Source organism: Necator americanus, chromosome I (assembly GCF_031761385.1).
Source record: "Necator americanus strain Aroian chromosome I, whole genome shotgun sequence".
Classification (NCBI taxonomy): Eukaryota; Metazoa; Nematoda; class Chromadorea; order Rhabditida; family Ancylostomatidae; genus Necator; species Necator americanus.
In genome coordinates this window covers 15,724,055-15,738,024 of record NC_087371.1, presented here as the reverse complement: position 1 = coordinate 15,738,024, position 13,970 = coordinate 15,724,055, and the positions used below count along the sequence as shown (strand labels likewise).

Below are 13,970 nucleotides of genomic sequence, written 5' to 3'. Positions count from 1 at the left end.
CAAGAAAAGAGCAAGAGATAAAGTAAACTTTACGGTGATGGAAAATAAAACTAAATTTAATGTGACTTCGATGTTTCAATGGTCTTGATTCATGTAAAAGTTGTGGATAAAGTTCCGACCAAAGTCTCCATCACTTAGGTTGAAATCATATCAAAAACTGTTCACATTCCACTCAAAAGGATAATAAAGGTGAAAAAATAAAGTTCCTTGTGAAAACCACTTTCTAGTGGGACTTGTGGAACAATTGGTTGTTAATGTGTTGATGAGCTGTTGTTGCGAATGTGAACATATTTATAGGCCAAACGAGATCGCCTCGTTTCGTTCCTATCATAGGTTGATAGATATGTAGCTATCGAGGTTTCTGAAATCTTGAAAGTGTGTTTCATGCTTTCTGTCTTTTTCTTTCATTCTTTAAATTCCATACCCTTCACAGAAATCGCGATCCTTTTGATTAATTTCAGTCAATGACTGCTGGAGACAAAATATGTGCTTCTCATAGCAGCCATTATCGCCAACTGATGTCGAAACAACAATCTGAGTCAGAATCTTCCACGTATTCCTATCAATTTTCGGCGACTAAAAAAAACTCCAAGGTTTTCGCTTATCAGTTTGGCTAAACTCACTGGGTTCCCGTGTTTCTTTGGCACTGGTGTACTGTCAGTTGTAGGCTTGCCTTCAATGAATTCTTTGGCTAAACCGTAACTTCCTCCATAATTTTTGAAGATTCGTATTTTAAAATCGTGTCTAAAGGCGCAAATTCGCTTTTTTTGTTCTAATTCACAATTTACTGTTACTTCTACTTATGTTGTTGAAGAATTGATAACTTTTTCTAAATTCTAAAATCAATTTGATTTTCAAACATGGTCTTTTTAGTTGGCGATGAGCGGCGCGAATGACCTCTTCGGCACTGCGTATCGTCTCAGTGTCCTGAGTCCCAGAAGTAGTTCGTGAGTCATTTGATATATCCCCATTCCAGCGTATTTTATGTTTTACGAGGAGAAGATCCTTCTCGTCGTTACTATATTTTTATTATCATTCGATTTGAATTAAACAGTAAAATATTCCCTTTTTTCGACCGCTGCCGTTGTCGATTTGGAAATCTGCTGAAGCTGAAGAGAATAAAAAGAGATTTTCTCAGTACTATTGAATTAAGTAGATGACAATTTTTCAATCGACAATGAATAATAATGTAAACTAATATGGAATATGTGTAATAAGGAATACATTATACGTTAATATATGATATTAATATTGGTAGAAATAGTGTGTCTCCCTCGGAAACGTTAGGAACGCTTCCCAACATTATGAGTAATACCTATTTATTTCTATAAACGTTGTTTTAAATTATGCAAAAGTCGTAACTACTTGTTTCTGGCCACGGTCAGTAACTGAATTTATGATCTTGGATCATTTTCATCTCCGTCATCTGCCATCCATTAAAACAACCGCATAATAATGTTGCTACCGTAGCAGTACATACCTGTACTATGTGTAGTGTAGCTTTTTTCTTAAGAAGAAAAAGATTCGGCGCGAAGCAAGACCCGTCATTGAGAAATGTGAAATCAAGACTGCTCCTTGGGGAATCAATAATAAGCAGGAAAGGCAATCTTTATCATCTCCGTGGAGATTTGTGATCATTGCTGGGATCGGGTTACAGGAAATTATCTACTTACTAGAATATTCCTTTTCCTGTAGTGATTGATACAAATCTGATGTTCGTACGTTTCAGTCGCAATGTTACACGCACAGTTGAGTGCTGATAAGATAAATTTTATGCAAATAGAAGATTTCACGACTGGGTAGGCCTTAAAGTGCGACAGACCGTTTCATTCCATCTCTTCCACATCAAATTTCTTTTCAGACCGCCTTTTCATCGGATTTCTGCAATCAATTCAATTTGCCTTGTTTTATCAATGTTTTATCACTGAAATGTGTAATCCATCACTCAAATGGGAACTTTTTTAATGAAACAAAAGCGAAAAGAAATGCAGTAACACCCACTGATTAAATAAATATAAATTTTCATTTCTTTGATTTAGAAAACTTTGACGTAACCTATTAGGCTTATTCACGGCAAATTTGGGTGTGAACATGACCAAAGAAATCAAAAAGTACTAATGTTAAAGGCATCACTCATCGAATGTGAGGTGGTACGGATTTCAGGTGGAGTATTCTTATACGGGATCGTAGATTATGGAGAGAAAGGTGATTCTGTCCATTTCTTCCTAACTGCCGTAGAAAACGGGCCGAAAGATACGGCTCGAGCGTTCCGGCGCACTATTTTCTACAAGGAGTTTGATTGGAGCGCGCCAGCCTCCTGCACTCGCCGCATCTTCGGGACCGTTTTACACGGCAATTAAGAAGAAATGGACGGAATCACACCCCTCTCCATAATCTACTATGCCGTATACAAATACTCCACCTGAATTCCGTACCACCTCAGATTCGTGGGGTGATGCCTTTAACCAGACATGGGGTAGAAGTTTGTAGTGATAAACTTCTGTTTGTTGCATGGATGTGTGTCTTGCGAACATTCACGTTCTGTCGCCGTACGGATTCCTTATTGTTCTGGATAAACCCATTAACGCTTCTCGATCTACTCATTCCAACCATTAATTTAATCTGATTCGGAACTAGGTCATCGTTACAAAGTTAACCCATGGTCAGCTCTTTGACAAACACCGGTGGAGTAGATTTTTATTCGGTGGATCAGACGTTGTCACGAAACAGAAGCTGCCGTAGCAATCAGAGTTACCCTGAGACTCCATATTTAGAGAAGTACAACAAACATCCAAGCTTCTTAGCCTTCCAGAACCGCCTCATGTCGTGACACTGTCACGCTCCAAATGTCTGTTAATCATTCCACAGATTTGGCTAAGTCAAGCCAGCATTCAATTCCAGTTTGAATGGGATGTACTAAGGTCAGGGATTCTGACTTTTTATTACAGGCTAAAGTTTTAGATGTTGGCGAGCCAGTACCAGCTAGCCATGAGCTCTATAGTTTGCCGACACTTTTTGCGACTATGATCAGAAGTACATCAGTTTGTTCTTCACAATTACGCGTTCTTGCGATAAAAGCATATATTCTATATTTTAAACAGAACTGTTCCGTCAAAGATAATTCTCAAAAAAATCGGTAAACAGGTTACACTGACGAGAGCTTCAGTATTGTCACAATTTGTCACTAACGTTCTGATCCTTAAAATCGCTGGCAATATAACGATTCACCAAAGTCTTGTCCCAGTTTGATGTTCAAAAGTGTCGTTGCACTCTGTGCAAGAAGCCGCTTTCTAACCATAAGCACGTTTGTTAGTCGCACAATAAGCACAAAACTAGTTTATGAGTGGTAAAAACGGTTGCTGTCGGAGAGACGAAATTCTTCGTAGTTCCTGGAATTTTCCTTCCTCTTGAATATGTGGAGGAGAACTATGAAAATGAAGTATTCCGATAAAGTCCTAAGCTCGACCTTCTTTGAATCTCGGCACCATATGGTTGAATCATGGACTACTTTGTTTGAGCAAAACTAAGATTGTTACTGATCTTGTTATGTCTTCAGAGCCTGGAAAATCAAAGACATGTGTAATCTATAGCCTCATCACACCAGAAGATATGACTTGGCGAAGAGAATAGAGTGACGAGTGAGTGAGAATAATAAATGTGACGTCAGAGAAATAGACCACAATAGCACTGACCTTGATAGCCGTAAAGCCATTAGCGGATCACCGTTTTTCGAGTTGTCCCGCTAACAGTAACCAGTAACAATGCTCTTGCATCTGACCCCTTAGGTGAAAACACGCAGAGGTCTTGATAGGCGCCAGTTCGGTGGTCACAGCGATGCATTCTTCTTTACGATTCATGATTGGACTTATGTAGAACGTTTTGTTTTTCAAGACGTCGTCTTTGCGTGCCAAGATCGTGATTGCTGTATTGAAATGAATGTTGTCATGACAGTATCTGCGATGAGTCAATCTAGGTGCTGCTTGACCTGAGCAGATAGTGCTCTTCCTGTTTCGCACCGCATTGCTCATATCATCCGAAATAAAAGGAAGGGAGAAAGGAATCTCTACTGCCTCTTCTGTTATGTACCGGCACCTGCGCTGCATTACATGGCTCCGTTTTAAATGGCAACTTTCGCTGGGTGCTTCTTAGACAGTGGCAATGCGGTGCGAGCAAGCTTACGGCAGTCGGGTCTGCAAGCGAGAGTAGTGGACGTGCCACCTGCGAACCTGAAGAAGCGGTTAGTCCGAAGTCGCGCCTACGATCGGGAGTTACCTATCTTATCATCTGTCAGTTATGTGGGGCCAAGTGCGGATTGGCGAAACAGGAACAGCACTGTGCTCGGGTCAAGGAACACCTAATGGATTCGCTAAATCAAAGCAGTCAGCCCCAGCATCCTAGACAGTGTCATGACAACATTCATTTCAACACAGGAATCACGATCTTGGCACACGACACCGACGTTTTATTACGAAGAACATTGGAAGCGTTCTACATAAGTTCAATCATGAATCGTAAAGAAGAATGCATCGCTGCGACCACCGAGCTAGCTCCAATCAAGACTTCCGCGTGTTTTTACCTACGGGATTAGATCCAAAGGGCATTGCTATTAGTTACTAGTGGCGGCACACCTCAAGAAACTCGTGATCCGCTAACATTGCGACTTTACGGCTAACAAGGTGACTGCTAGTTCGAGGTGGTCTGACGTTGTCTCTGAGCTATCTTTTTGCTAAGTCATATTTTATGGTGCGACGAGGCATTAGAGGAGATAGATCACATTTGCCTTTAATTTTCTGGGCTATGAAGAAGGTGATGATGCCGGTACGTTAGCCAGAATAAGATCAATAACAATCATGATTCTGCTCAAACAAATTAGCGCACGATATTTCTAGAAAGTTTGCCTAATTTTCAATTATATTACTGTTATTATTTATACATGTTATTATTTATACAATTATTATTATTATTACTTACTATTATTACTGAAATTTCTTAATCACTCACGTACGAACCAGCTAACCATCCGCCACCAAGCGGCACCGCACGACACTGGCACTGCGTGGGCATTTTCGAAGTTTGGAGAGCGCGGTCGCGATTGAAGTTCCCCCACTTTAGTTCCACTCATCTCCACAGTCTGAAAGAACTCTTGACAGTAAGCGGTGGTTTCACTGCACCGTTTCGAGAGCACCCACTTACGGAACTGAACTGGGCTTCAGGCCATTCTGACCCGATCATCAATTACAAAGATCGCGAACGAGTTATCGCGTGAGGGCATTTTGGCGGCGATTAAAGCAATCACCGACAATTGAAGAATTTTCATCACTATTAGCCTCTGAAGAAGTGAGCTTTCTACATACTTAGTCTATTAGCATCGTCAGTGCACTGTAATTGTCATTAGACTTAAGAATAATGGTGGTCACAGCATGTGCGCAGTTCTCTTCAAGCCTAATCATGGGCGCAAGCTCATCTCAAAGTTTGTGGAAGTTTTCAGTTCAAGGTTCCAACTCGACGATATTTTAGCTTTCTAACCGTTCCTTCAATAGCGTGAAAGTTTGATTTTCCTTAAATCTTGGCATAATAACTCCAACTTTTCGATTGTCAATGCGACAACGTCGAAACGTTAGCCGTTGTAAAGACTAATAATCTTGGGTCTTGCTTGACATCGACAATCGTTTGTTTATTTTTTGGGTTGACTTCCTGAGTTGTTTCATTTTCCAGGCAAACTCGAGTGCGGTTTTCTCCAGAGCCACAAACATCTTTAGCTGTTCGTCCATACGAAACATACAGCAGCATGAGTTCTACGTCAGCTGCTCTACCTCGCATCTACGAACCCTACACCGACTCCACCTCATCGTCGACTCTAGTTCAGGAGTCAGCTTCAACCATTCGCGACCGCAGCAGGTCGCCGACTCGAGTGCGTTTCTCTGACGAATTGAAAGCATCGTACAGCGAGGCACCTTTGAGGCGTTCGGTACGATTTAATTTTCTGTTATTAAGTGAGCTGTTACTTGATCCTTATCGAGGAATCTATGTATTTGCTTCTCTCGCTTCGCTTGCGCTGTTTATCCTATCGTAAAACCAATTGATAACAACATTCCCAGCAGACCAGGCACTATAACATTTCGAAGTCAGCCAAACATTGTCAGAGAAGCATTCAGGGAAAAGGTTAGAAATCCAGCATCAAAAAGACAGACAGTTCTTAGACATTAGAATTACGAGCAGTGAACGTCGTTTCCATTCACCAATCCTGTGAGTAAGTGAAAAGCGGGGCTGAAGTGTCCTGCGTTGATCAACCTTTTCGCAGTGCGTCTACGCGATCGACATCAACTCAGAATCTCTTCAGGTATATGAACGTGCGTGCAGCTTTACAAAAACATTGCGCAATTACCAAAAAAACTGGATTGCGGGCGTAGCCAATGTGCGAAGTCAGCGTATGAATCCTCCCAGACAAGCTGGTAGTTAGTTACTTTACCGACAGCAGAGGGATGAAAGGTTTAGTCGGCCCTAAGGCAGTTACGAACTACTAATTGTGCAGTCGCAGTCGAACTTCTTGCCTAGTGCGTTACAGTAGCACCGATAGACATAATAAGACTATGCATTCTGCAAACGTGCTTACCATTTTTGAAACTGTGCATTTTACGATACTTGAGGGGTGAGATTTGGGACGTTGGGGAGTGTACCATTTGCACATAACTACGTCGGCAAAAATTACGAATCAATTTTTTCTCTAGTGATTGTAGATTGAGTATAGTGTGGGATCTTAGATGTGAAAGGTTCCAACTTCCACTTATTGGATGCTGTTTCGTTGACCTCAACCATCTCATTTTCCAAATTTTCAGAACCTCACAAACCCTCCAAAAATCCAGCAACTCTACATGAGCGCTATATTTACGCAGGATGTAGAAGATACACAATGGTCAACAGTTAGCACCACACCGAAGATAGAGACATCGTTGAAAGTTGGTGGAGTTGATTGGTGGGTGTTTTTTTTTCGTTCTGTTCTATTCTGACGTCACCAAAATATTAGTTCAAAATTCTGTTTACATGAAAAATTACGAAATTCTTCCAGAAAATTGATATCATTTTATCCATTTATATTTTTAGGGTTTTCAAGGTACAAAAACGCGCAATTGAAGGAGCCCCTCATGTTGGATTCACATTGGTCTGCGGCACGAAAGTACGGTAACGAGAAATTTTTGCTCATTCGCTGCTACAACCTGACACTGACTCAAATAATTTAGCTGAAATCTGCACTTTGGCGAATTTCCGCGAATGTTAAGCTGATCCTAAAGAAGAAGAACGGCCATGAAAAGATTGTGGAACGCAACGTAAGCAGTTTTCTTTTTCCCTCATCTTGGCTTGGGAATTAGTTATCCCAGAAAGTAGGTAGGCTCTCGGGGACACCAATGTTCATACCCAAGATAATATTAACGATATTTGTTCTGAAATTTTTTGTAGGACTTTCAAAATTTATCAGATATCATCGCTTTTAGAGAAAACTTGGTACCCACATAGAAGATCTTTTTCAAACTCGCTAGTGGGATTATTTTTGGGATTTTTTTTCTTTGCGAGTCTTTCGCTTTACTTCCATTGACTAACATTTGACTCACAGTTACCGTAAGGTCGAAAAGGCTCCCTGGACTTTGCTTCACTAATTCAGACGCTTCTCATTAAGCAAATATTTTTTTGGTTAAAATACAAACTGGAGTTCAGTGGAATATCAGTGGAATTCGCGGAGCTCACGGCCCTCATTTCCCCTCCTCGTCCCCTTTTCTTTAGTTCTGGCAAAGAGGACAGGATATCCATCACGGTGGGAACGGCTTATATCTCATTGGTGGCCCAGTTTCCTTTGCCTGATCCCGCCTTGATCTGCCAATCCCATCGACTTTTTGATTTATATTGCTTCCAGGAAGATTAGGAGATTTTTGTTGGTGTTTCATTAAGAGTAGTAAAAAAAAACAAGTCACGTATCGTATTTCATATCATCTTATAACTACAGTATCCCAACAACGAGTACACTTTCGCCTCAAAAACGTTGGCTGACATGATTCCATGGGAGGAGATTGACACGACATTAGCATGCAACAATAAAGAGGACTCGAAATCACCAGTGACTCTAACTTTCGAGCTGCACATCGACATCATCAAGAGTTATGGATTTAGGTTAGTGGTTAGCGATCGCTCTCTCTAGATTCTCAACCCTCCAGCAATTTTTTGGATCACAAGTGAAGGTTTCAGACGAAGGGCCCGCTACGAATATTCGTTCTTTGAACCATCCTTCGAAACGGATATGGTTCTTGTAGTGGAAAACAAAGAACTTTTTGTAAATGCTACGGTAAGATGTATTTATTTCTAAGAGGGAAGTAGCCAATCAAAAACGAAGAGTTTTTTCAGTATCTTGCAATGTTTTCGCCTTTCTTCCACTCACTACTTTTATCCAAGAATCAGTCACTTTACGGAGAAATCCAGGTATGACTATTCTCGTTCGAAACAGTATCTGGATTCGTGCTGGGATTTTCCCTTTTCCAGACAGAAACTATCAGTGACGTGAGTTTGGAGGATTTCTTGGAGCTTTTACACGTTGTCTATCCGTCAGAGAGGCCAGTGACTGGTGGGTAAATTTAATCAACACGCATTTTTTTTTTCGTCAGCAAATTTTTCTGCTGCTGATCGCACTAATCAAAAGAGTGTTTCTTATTCCTTTTTAAGTGGAAAATGTTGAACTCCTCCTGAAGCTTGGAGATCGCTACAACTTCGAGAGTGTTCTGGTGAAATGCGAGAACTTTCTCATTACTCCAAAAGCTGATGAAATTGATGTCTTCACTCGCCTTGAATGGGCCAGCAAATATGCTATGGCTGATCTCCAGGTACCTCTAACATCACTTTGTTTCCTTCTCTTAGTGATTTACGGATAAATAATTTAAAATTCCACTTGTTTTGCGTCAAATTTTAAAGGTAGTCTTTCAGGATCATTGCGTATCGAAGCTCACAAATGCGCAAGCAGTTGGAGCGGTAAAGAAGACTTTGCTGTACGGCTCATTGTCGCATGAGACAAGAAAGTTATTATTGGAACTGATGCTTAAATTCAGTAATCTGTGAAGCTGCAGACCTTGTTTAAAGTCACGCAGCTCTGTCATTTTACCCTCTACGCCTACTTTGAAAGTCTTCTCTGCAAAGTCTTCTCGAAATTTCGAATCGTTATTATTACCTCCAAAAACAGTTCGCAGAAGAGCGTTAAAAAAGACTATTTTAAATCAATACTTCTGCAATTACTAAGACATGCTCCATCCATTAATGGTGGCTGAGGTTTCGCTTCCCAGCTCAACTTCACAATGCCGCACTGCACTGCCTTAGAGATATCGAAGCTGCGTATATACGCACTACTGAGTTGTCCTTTGAGTATCTGCTATCTGTATTATCGATAAATTATTCACAGTTCGTTGTATTTGCTTGTCATACACGTACGGATCTGACCCGGTCTTCATAGCCAGGGATGGACGCGAAAACAGGATGAACAAATCTGGAAGAGCGAGAACTGGTCTTTTTACAAATCCTTGATTTTAGTCGATAGAGTTAGCACGAGCTGTAACAAAAGTTTAGTATCCAAAGTGTATAAAACTATAAATACTCGATTAATTAAATTAAATTAATGCAAAAAATAGTCTTAAGCCCATTGAAAAAACTAAAACTAAAAGTCGTTGGATCACTTTCGGTGGTCAAGACTTCAGTTGGGTAAGACGACGAATATTATGTGCGATATTTCTGGCTTAATTAGGTCCAGGATAATTATCTTTGCGGATAACTAACGTTTCGGCTTTATCGCTTTCGTTATTTTTCTTGACTCTGACGAAGGCGAGGAACGAATACCGAAGCGTCAACTGTCAATGAGGATCAATATCAATCGTTGGCAAAGCTCAAGCGAAATCAATGATCGCTATGTATTCAGCATGTCAAGATTCCAAGGCACCCGAACACGGTCACTGATGAATAGAGCGTTCTCCAAAAAGCAAATTAACGCTACAACATGTTCAGTTAATATATTGTAAATTAAACACCAAACAACTTTGTTTGTGATGTTCTCCATCAATTGATTCTTATCAGACAATGTTTGGAGCAACTTCGGATTGACCTGGTTAGAAGTGTAGTTCACTTTATGTTCTCCTTCACATAATATGGGAGATGGTTAGTTCAATCCATAGCCTTAAATGTAATGCAGCGCTATGGGGAACCACCAAGGTGATGACAATGGCAGAGGATTGCATGGTGGTAGGCAAGACGGTCGACCAGGCGTTGGAGCAGGAACGATAGAAGAGGAATCACTACTCCAAGAAGGGGAACCACCAGACGATGATGACGTCGACAAAGTTCCAGATCCAGTTGAACAGCCAAATTCAACGACATTAGGGTGTGTTTGAATTGATTTTGAGGTAGTGTTCACTTCAATGTTGAACATAATTTCAAAGCACTAAGCAATGGAACAACAACAACAACAACAGCAACAACAGCAACCAGTACTACTGTTGCTCCACCTAATACGACAGAAATTATCACCACTACTCTAAGCACAACAATAAAAAGTACGTTTCACGAGAGTATGTCTCTAATGGTGTACTGTGGGCGTGATTTTGAAATTTTTCACTTGAATGTTGGTAATTGAACAAAATTGCCTATAATTAAAAGCATCATCTCACGAATCGAGGTGGTACGGATTTCAGGTGGAGAGTTCCTGCACGGGGTCGTAGATTATGAAGAGGGGGTGATTTCGTCCATTTCTTCCTAATTGCCGTAAAAAACGGCCCGGACCATTCCGGCAAGGAATCCAATTGGAGCGCGCCAGCCTTGTGCACGCGCCGCATCTTCCGGGCCCTGTTTTACGGCAATTAGGAAGAAATGGACGGAATCCTCTGCATAATCTACTATCCCGTATACGAATACTCCACCTGAAATCCGTACCACCTCAGATTCGTGGCTTGATACATTCAATTGTTTACGAGCCGTAGAAACAAATGAATTGCATCCTACGGCGGTTTGCAACCTGCTTGTATTTACTAGGTCACCACTATGCAGTGACGTTTCCGGTGATTTCATTCCACCACATCAGAAGAAGAGTTCCTCAGCCCTCTTTATGAGCCATGCCCACATCCTCATTATCAACGATACCTTACCAGATGTTTGTGTCAGATTCTATTCTACAGCAACACTCACCACATTGCTTAGCACAACAACAACAATAACGCCCACAGTGGAACAATTGACAAAAATGACAAAGAAACTAACAACAATGCGGTATGATGCCATTGTTGACAATAATCCAAGATGCTTAAAAAATATGTTTAGGAAAAAGAAAACTACAAAACCAGCAGGCGTGAAACTAATAGATTTGATAGAATTAATAAACTCTTTGGATGAAACTGTCAGATATGGAGTATTCGCTGGGGGGATCCTTGTACTTCTTATTTTATTGTTCTGCGTATACAAACTATGCTGTCAGATAGGAACTGAAATTACACCCGAGGAAACGGGGATTGAAGTGTCGACACAAATGAAAAGGAAAAGGAAGCGGATTTGGAGACGAGCAGTAGGTCTCGCTTTGTTTCACTTCAAGCCGGCATACCACGAATCTGACGCGGTGAGGTCATTCGCGGGAAGAGCTGGAAATGGGCTATAGATTGCGAGATCCGGGGTAGTTCCGCTCATCTCCATCTACCTAATCGTCGTAAAAAAACGGCGTGGAAAACGCTTTACTTACTGCGAGGTACGTTAAAACGCTCCTCTATGTATTCGCTCCGGTCCCCTCAACAGCCTATTCATTGGTTACACTGGAACAGGCTGGTGAGGAGGCATCACTGATCTTCGACTGTTCGCATTTGGATGCGGCGCGTGTACAATGATGGCGCATTGCAACTGAAAGACGGCGTCTTCCATCTCGCATGACAATTCTGCAGTTGCACCCTTTTTATTACGGTTAGGGAGAGGTGAACGGAACCACTAAATATGCCGCGGTCTACAACCCCATCCCTTGCTTTTCCCGTGGAATCCCTCACCGTATCAGATGCGTATTGTGCTGCCCTTAAAAGTTGCATTTATCAAGTCCAAATACTCAAATACTTCAATGCTCTGTCGAATTCCGCTAAATTTCAATGGGGAATCTGTCCGTGGAACTGGCGGCATGAACTGCCTACCACATCGATATCACTACCGATTATTATCGATACCACCACATGTTCCCATAGTTTCATCCCCAAGACTGGAAATCGCTTCTCAGTTGCAAATCGCTATTGCTACACCTTTGCGATCTAAACATTTGCGACTACCTGAATTTGTTCAGCGCTAAAGGTTAGAGCACAAACTATTGTAGTGCTAATAAAGGAGGGAGTTTGTGTTGTAGGCACGAGGACCTTATAGAAAACTTGTCGGTTAGCTGCCCAATGTCGTTTTTTCTCTAGTCCAAATATGACTTATTTTAGCGCTCCGATTCGGCTTCCTCTCCTGGATACAGAACCACCCGATCAAAAGTAAGATTTGCATTCTTTTTTGGTAGAATTAATGACAAGTTTGTTCGATTTCAAGGAGGAGAGTAAAGAAAAAAAGAAGAGTTCAGAGAGCAGAGAAGATGGAAAAGTTAGCAGCTCTGAGACAAGAGAGCGTCGGCACGTCGACGTTCGTCAAAGGCGTAGCGCTGAAAGCGAAGAATTAGATCTGTATAACTACAAAGTGAGAACAACTCAAGACACAGAGACTGTCACCGGAGGTGGACCTCCTCCGCAAGCATCGCCCGCCCAGAAAAAAAATCGCGGCGGTGGACGTGTACAACGAGAAATCAAAAAGCTTCTTCGTAAATCACGGGAGGAATTACCAGTTGGGAAAATGCACAGAGACGAGACAGCAAGTAATATTTTGAACATGATGGGAAATGTGCCACAAGCAGCAGCGCAACCTCTCGCTCCTCCACCTCCACCTCCACCTATCAGTCCTGCACAAAGCAGTGCTACTCCCGGCTATGAAGAGGCTAGTCCTGCGGGGAATCTTCCAGGAGCGGCTGCTTATGGAATTCAGCCAATGTGGTGATACGGTGATCAACTGAAACCTATAATGCTATTATCTTCTATTTTATTTAAAACCAACATACGATCGATGAAAAAATTAACGATAAATGTCAATTTATTTATGGAAATGATTTCTAATAAAGTTTTTGTTAGATGAAAAACATGTCAGTGTGGCTTTTAGAGTAAAAGGATAAAGTGTCTGCCGTTAATCAATCCGCTTGGGATACGCCCCCACGTTCACTTCAATTCAGAATCGTTTGAGGTTTACGAACGTGTAACTGGCCTATACAATGAATTGCCGGGGCTAGCCGATGTGTCAAGTCAGGGTTATCTAGGGTTTTTATCCTCGCAGACAACTTTGGTATCAACTTATCGACCCCTGAGGGATGAAAGGCTTGGTGAGCATTAGAGCGGATTCGAACCTCCGATCGATCGTGCAGGCAGGGGAACCTCTTGCCGACTGCGCTACGCCCGCCATCTTTCAAGAGTATGTTGCAATGTTTTGTACTATACTTGGGGCAGGTGTGGCGCAGTCGGTAAGAGGTTCGGCTCTAACTGCGTGGTCGATCGATCTTTCGAAACCGCTCTGTTGCTAGAAAAAGTCTTTCATCTTCCCGGGGTCGACAAGTTGGTACAAGACGTGTCTGAGAGGATAAATACAGTGATTTGAGACTTCGGTTAGCCCCGCAAGTCACTAGAAAACTGCACAGGCCTTATAAACTTCACACGTTACTGAAATGATGTCAAACGCCCAAGCGCACCCGCCTGAGCATCGATCATCGTCGTGCTTTTTGCCCTTCTATTGTACTTAGTTTTATAGCTATGTTCTTTGATGCTTAAGATTACAAACGTTAAAGTGACGGTACTTTCTTCATTACTAAGAAAAAATCAGAGAAAATAAGAAAAATCTCAGGAGAAAATTTGACA

General features: G+C 41.6%; 2 protein-coding genes across 4 annotated transcripts; both read left to right on the top strand.

The window, feature by feature from the left end:
- Positions 1 to 464: 464 nt before the first annotated feature.
- On the top strand, positions 465 to 9,096 carry RB195_005685 (uncharacterized protein; the record flags this gene model as incomplete). The annotated part of the gene is made up of 12 exons (XM_013444307.2): positions 465 to 593; positions 874 to 947; positions 5,716 to 5,968; positions 6,837 to 6,973; positions 7,102 to 7,174; positions 7,239 to 7,325; positions 7,997 to 8,160; positions 8,236 to 8,332; positions 8,392 to 8,466; positions 8,527 to 8,608; positions 8,707 to 8,864; positions 8,965 to 9,096. 12 exons carry the CDS (start codon positions 465 to 467, stop codon positions 9,094 to 9,096), a joined length of 1,461 nt encoding a protein of 486 aa, XP_013299761.2.
- A 1,073-nt stretch (positions 9,097 to 10,169) lies between these two features.
- RB195_005684 (uncharacterized protein) lies at positions 10,170 to 13,065 on the top strand (the record flags this gene model as incomplete). Of its 3 annotated transcripts, XM_064178338.1 has the most annotated exons (8): positions 10,170 to 10,179; positions 10,234 to 10,402; positions 10,461 to 10,508; positions 10,561 to 10,574; positions 11,193 to 11,283; positions 11,335 to 11,575; positions 12,465 to 12,512; positions 12,568 to 13,065. In XM_064178338.1, the coding sequence occupies 8 exons, from the start codon at positions 10,170 to 10,172 to the stop codon at positions 13,063 to 13,065; spliced, it is 1,119 nt and encodes a 372-aa protein (XP_064035394.1). The 3 variants fall into 3 exon arrangements, with proteins under 3 accessions (XP_064035394.1, XP_064035393.1, XP_064035395.1); XM_064178337.1 differs by having other exon boundaries at positions 10,468 to 10,574; XM_064178336.1 differs by lacking the exons at positions 10,170 to 10,179; positions 10,461 to 10,508; positions 10,561 to 10,574 and having other exon boundaries at positions 10,218 to 10,402; positions 11,065 to 11,283.
- Between the last annotated feature and the right edge of the window lie 905 nt (positions 13,066 to 13,970).